The 6109-nt window shown below is 64.3% G+C and overlaps 1 protein-coding gene across 1 annotated transcript in view; it reads right to left on the bottom strand.

Moving 5' to 3' along the window:
* LOC119096479 (calphotin) overlaps nt 1-5749 on the bottom strand; it is a 31470-nt gene extending 25721 nt beyond the window's left edge. Inside the window, exons 1-3 of the mRNA XM_037219395.1 lie at nt 5736-5749; nt 1426-1520; nt 786-875 (exon numbers count right to left, since the gene is read on the bottom strand). Of these exons, the coding sequence (XP_037075290.1) occupies nt 786-848 (63 nt within the window). The 5' untranslated portion in view covers nt 849-875; nt 1426-1520; nt 5736-5749. The remainder of the gene's footprint in view (nt 1-785; nt 876-1425; nt 1521-5735) is intronic.
* Nucleotides 5750-6109: the final 360 nt, after the last annotated feature.

Consider the following 6109-nt stretch of genomic DNA (forward strand, 5'->3'; position numbering starts at 1 on the left):
GACGGCCGGGAGCCGTCCGGTCGGCGCGTCCTCATTCGCGCGCGGCCGAGCGCCGGCCACTCGCCACTCGAAGCCGAGAGCGTCCTCCGGCGCCGCCACTCGGCGATGCCGATAGCGCGACGGCGCAGTCTTATCGCGCGGCGGGAGGAGAGGTGCGTGCCACGCCGTTCCCAACGCCCCGCAGCGCGTCACCCGACCGGTCCAGCACCGGGCGACTCGCCCCGCCGCGCCGCCTGGCCGGTGAGCGACGGGGCAGAAGGCGGCCGCGCTGCACGAGCGCGGCGCGAGGAGCGTGCAGCGCCGCGTGGGTTTCGTGTGGGCGTGGATGCCACGCGAGGCAGCCGGGCTGGAGCTCGCGGAATGCGCCTCGGCAAGCAGCATTTACTGCGCACTTTTGACCATGGCAGGCTCGTGGCAGCCTGATGGAGACGACGCAGAACTTAAGTCGTAAAGCCGCACTGAGCACATACTTAGGGCAGAGGATTTCCCATAAAACGACTATCTTTCAAAGGCCAACATCGAATCACATAAAACTGCCGGCGAGCGTCAAGCCCACCTTACACACCCCTCACATCTCCAAGTGCGAGGCATTCACCAGGCCGACTCAAGCTTCATCGCACCACACATGCCGCGTTTTCGAGCCGACCCTGGCCTGGCGCCTGTCGGTATGCCCTCCCCCCTTCCCTAAAGCTGGCAGCTCTCACCACTGCCGCGCCGTCCGCCCGGGACGTGACGGCCCGGCCCAGCTGTCCGGCGCGGCGCCATTCCCCGGAAAACTGACTCACCGGCTTGCTTTTCTTGCCAAAGATGGCGAAGATCTTCCGCTTTCCGTCCGTCTTTTTCTGCATTGCTAGAATGTCGGCCGACGACAGCACCTAGAACCAGTCAGCCGGTTAAGATTTGGCTCGTGGCCAGCTGCGGCTAATACTCCGCCTTTCCCGATCTCCACTGCGCCATTAAACCGCTTTAAGAGACCACGGCACTTGAAAATGTTAACAGGAACGAGCCCTCTCGTCTTGTCACCAGCGCGCCATGCAGGCTGATGGCCGTATCACACTGCACATACGCGATGCAAGCATAGGCATGCGAGAGCACTTCCGTCCTATCTGTTTAAGGAATACTGCAAGTCATAAGTCACGCGCTGATGCCAGGCCGGACCAGATCAGGTCTAGCAGTGCCAGGTCAGGCAGCGCCAGGTCAGGCAGTGACGGGTCAGGCAGTGACGGGTCAGACAGTGACGGGTCAGACAGTAACAGACCAGGCACAGACAAATCAGGTAGTATCAGATCTGGTAGTGCCAGGGCAGACAGTGCCAGGTCAGACAATATAAGGTCAGACAATGCTAGGTCAGACAATGCTAGGTCAGACAATACTAGGTCAGGTCAGGGCGTGTCGAGCCAGACGAGGTCAGCGGGCTGAACTCACCGTGTTTGTTCGACTGTTGCGCGGCACCACAGTCACCTCCTGCAGCTTGTAGTCGGCTAGGCAGCAGCTCGGCCGCAGCCGCTCGTCCACGTTCACTGCAACAGACCGACTCCGTTAGCCGGCCGGCAGAGCTGTGACGCAGCGCAGGTGCAGGTGCTGCCAGCCGACCCTCAGGGGTCACTCGTGGCAGTGGCCACGGCACCGGACGGGTATCGTGTAACACACCTTGTCACCGGTGCAGATACTTCACAGGGAGATTCCCCACGTGAATTCGTGGATGTCGCCTGACATGCGGTCGGAAGCCGTTTGGCAGCGGCTGACGTCACCATTGCCCTTGCTAGGATTTGTTAACGCTTTCGGGAATCGCATCATTCATACTTATCAGGTGTGGCATATTGCAGGTGCAATGTGCGCGTGTGAAACACGGAGTGTTTATGATATGAATCGACAATAATCAGGCAGCAGTATTCCACAGCTCTATGCATATCGCATTTCTAGCAGCGTCTACAACCGTGCAGCGCGTGGCAGATCCCGCCGCTTCACTTCTGCGCCCATATTCCCTAGTCACACTCGCCACACAGAAGAAACGAACATGCCTACGCAACAGATCGCCGGCTGCGCCTGCTGGCACCACGCTGCCTGACAGGCGGCCGGCGGCGGCGGCCGGGATCCGGGACCGGGCTGACCCGGGACCCCGCCCCGACGGGGCCGGCGGGGTCCGGCCCGGCGGCGGGCGGCCGTGCGCCGCCACACGGACATCCGGACGGCCGCCGGCCGCGGAGGCGGCCCTGACGTCAGCCGACCGGGCGCGGCCGGCCCGGCCGGCGGCGGGGCCGGCTCCGCGGCCGGCACCATGACGGCCGGTCCCGCCGGCCACCATGGCGGCTGGTCCGGTCCGGTCCGGTGCCGGCAGCCCCGCCGGCCGCGCCACCAGCCGCGACAGCCGAGCCACGCGCTCGCTGACCTGTCCACTACCCTCGGTGTCAAGCTCTCTGGGTGGCGAGGCCTGTCTCAAGAACACCGACCGTAGAAATGGAAATGGCCGAGTTGCATGTAGAACTGGTTTGTCGCGGCTTAATTTTTGGTGAACTTTTCTGACAAGGATGACGTTAGCCGTCATCAGGGAGGAGCAGACCTAGACAAGCTGAAAGGGACCAACAGCCGGGAGACCGTAGTCTTGGTCCCGCTCCAGCCCCTAGCCCTGTACTGACGTAGGCCGGCTAATTGCGCCGGACAGCGCGGCATTTCATGGTCGTAACAGTGCTCTAGATTTTTACGGACCTTGTTCTCCGGCCCTGTCTCTGATCCTGGAGGCCACTTGTAGCGGTACTTGTAACACACCTGATCAGATTGGGCCGACCAGAGCCAAACCTATTCAGAATTATACAGACTTCAGCCCTTTGAGCGACCGAAGAGCGGCAACGTAACCGCGCCGTGTTATCTGGCCAATCCTACCTGACGAAGCAGCACTTCCTGTGCCGGCGCAATGAACACGGCACGTGCGCACACGTATCTGCCGCGGGGGCGCATGGCATTGCCAAGCCAGGGATCACGGGGCGGCACGATAGCGGTGAGGAGGCCGGCGCTATCACAGATGAGATCATGACCCAGCTGGGGGCCTCCCGGCGCAGCGAGGGTCGTGTGCGGCACGCATGTCACCGCTGAGGGCCGCCGAGATAAACGCCACCTCGGCACGGAAGCGCACTATCTGTGCGTGGGGGCACTTAGCGGGGCGGGCAGAGTTCGAGGAGCCTCGAGGAGAACACGCGCTGCCGCCGGCCGCTGGTCCACTCTGGGTGCGAGCCAGCGTAAATCGAGTCATGCACGCTCCACACACTGCGCATCGTAGCTTTAAGTATCAGCAGCACTAGCATGCTTCATAACGCTCTCTGAGCAGTAATTCACGCATGAACACATCGCGCTTAAAATAAAACCTGCACATGTTTCGATACGCCTCTACAACGCCACCAGCTCTATGGTCGTAACTAGTGTTTAAAAGATTCGCTCTGTTGGTTCTGCAGATATGCGGCTAAACGTTACCAACAATACGGCTGTGCAAGCGCTGGAATACATCTTCCTACGGCTTCTTTCATAATGCATCACACGGCGCTTTACGTAAAAGCGCAAGCTAATAAAGCATAGCAAAACAGTGAAAAAGCTAACAAGGCTACCTCCAGAAAGACTACTCGCACCAGCGGCATCCGCATCTAAGTTCGGCCTCCACGATCTGTACAGAACGTGTCCCAGGCTGGGTCACGGCTTACCACACACCGTGCCGCGCGGCTGGCTTGCGGCACACCTGACGCAAACGCCTCTTGGCGGCGGCCCCCCCCCCCCTCCCTCTGCAATGCATCATGCAACAGGAAGACCTCCTGACCGCGCCAAACGCTATCCCCACCCGTAGCCCGCAAGCCGGCGGACCAGCCGCGCCGGGCCGCCGCCGGCGGACAGGCGTGAACCCCGACCCCGACATACCACCAGCCCGCACCTAATGAGGGCCCGTCCCGACCAGTCGCCGGTCGGAGGAATCGGCACTTCGCGTGGCCGGCCGCGCCGCCGCGAGCGGCCGACAAAAACGGCCGCTGCTGGGGCCAGCGTGGCGCAACGGCACGTGAGCAGCGCACCGGCAGTGCACCGCCCCGCTCGGCCCGCTCGAGCGCGGCGGCGGGTCGACGGTGGGACTCGGTGGCGGGTCGACGGGTCGGCGGAAATTCCCGCCTGCTTCGGCGCTCCGAGCAACGCCGGCCGACTCCTACCTGTGCCGGCGGCGGCGGCGGCGGCGGCGGAACGAGGCGCCCGCTCAGGCTGGCCGACGGTTGGAGACTGGGCCGAGGCACCGCCGGCCAGCTGACCCCGACACGCCCCGAGGGAGGACGCGCGTGACCCGCCGGGCGGACCCGGGGCCGCCTCGGCGGGCACGCACGCGCGCAGCCAGACGCGCCCCACCGTTGGCCATTGTGCCGGGCCCTCTGGACCGGCGGTGAAATCGCAAACAATAGTGACGGCGGGTTGCAGCCGTCGTCTCCGAACAGCCGCCCCGGGGCGGAGGGCAAGCCGGCTCCAACGATCAGAGGCATCGCTCGCCGACAAGAATGTGGGAGGTGACAAGGACCGATTTCCGGACGGGACGGGGAAGGAGGGAGGGGGGAGGTAGGACTCCTGCGGTGTCGGTGATGGAACTCGATTTTGCACGGTTAACTCGCCCGTGGTGGGTCCGTAGGCGGCAGCAATGCTTCACAAAATCCTTCAAATATCAGTGGCAAACCCGGCAATGGACAACACCATGCACTTCGGTTGTGGCCACCACAACTAAAGGCGAACATTCAGCAATCACGCAATCTCCGTGTGCATCCTACTGCAATATTTGTCTGTCGTCCAGGTATGACACGTTACATGCCCCATCCACATTAAAGCCACAGAGTTCATGCACTCGTACGCACGCACTCATCCTACCGTCCGGTCGGAGTGGGGGAACGTCCTGTGGTCAATCCTGGACCGGTTTCGCTAAGCCAGCCGGTTAGCGCCACAAGCCGAAGCGCATCTGAAGCGCAGTGTCACGCCCCGACCGCGGCCCTGCGCCGGCACGATCTGCGCCGAGCACCGTCCGGCCCGGCGCGCCTGCCCGGGAGCGTCCGAGACCTCGAGCGCAGCCTGGCGCGCGGCCGGCCCCCGTCCGCGGCCCGGCGGCCGCCGCAGCGCCGGCAGCAGGACCTGGCGACCTTGGCCGGTGGCGGCCGGCGCGGCCGGTTCTCCGGCCAGGCTCCCGAGAGCCAGCCGCCAGTGTCACGTGAACACTTTCGGCAGCGGCGGCCACTTGGTCGTCACCTTCGTGATTGGCCCCAAGGCCGGGCGAGCGCGACGGCGGCGGGCAGACTGGCTTGCGCGACGCCCCAGCCGTCCCCTGCAATTGAACGACCATGCGCCGATTTCTCCCCGTCCAACATCGACGAGCAAGAGTAATGTGTACCCGGTGGACCCTGCCAAGTAGCGCGCTGTTCTAGAAAGCGGATGGTGGAAACCCCGTGTCGCATATTTCGCACCGCTTGATCAAAAGTGAAACCGTCGGAGGCTTGCTATCGCCGCCCTCCGGCAGCGAACAGAGACCAATCACCGCGCCTGCCCACTGCACCAGCGCGGCTGACTTCTGTGCGGTCTCAGGTCTGCATCCATCATGGCGCGACAGCCGATTCGTCAGCACATAATGAAACAAAGCTGTTCAATCACTGGCCGCTCCGGCGGCAAGGAAATCACTTCAGTAGCCGAGCGCCGGGGGGCGCGCACCCAGTCCCGGCTCGGTGCCGCCCACTCACCTGGCGCTGCTCCTGCCGGGCGCGACGGCCGACCGGCCACAACACGTCCACTCGGACCGCCCGCTGGCAGGAGACGCGCCGCGCACCGTCCGCCCGGCTCGAGCCACGGGGCGCGACAGCGAGCCGGCCGGCCGGCCGCGCGGCGTCGGCGGCCGGCTCGCTGGCGGCAGCCGCCGGCGCCGCTGCAACCGGCCCGACCGGGGCACCGGGGGCGGGGCGGCCCCGGGCAGGGACGCGCTGAGCTCGGGCAGCGGCGGGCAAGCTCCGAGTGGGCCGGAGTTGACTGGGCATTGGGGGGAGTGGGCTATGTTCGGAAGGACGGGGTCTGTTCGGACAAGGACGGGGTCTGTTCAGTGGAGCGCTCAGACCAGCCT

Source organism: Pollicipes pollicipes, unplaced genomic scaffold (genome assembly GCF_011947565.3).
Source record: "Pollicipes pollicipes isolate AB1234 unplaced genomic scaffold, Ppol_2.1 Scaffold_4295;HRSCAF=5057_pilon_pilon_pilon, whole genome shotgun sequence".
NCBI classification, from domain to species: domain Eukaryota; kingdom Metazoa; phylum Arthropoda; class Thecostraca; order Pollicipedomorpha; family Pollicipedidae; genus Pollicipes; species Pollicipes pollicipes.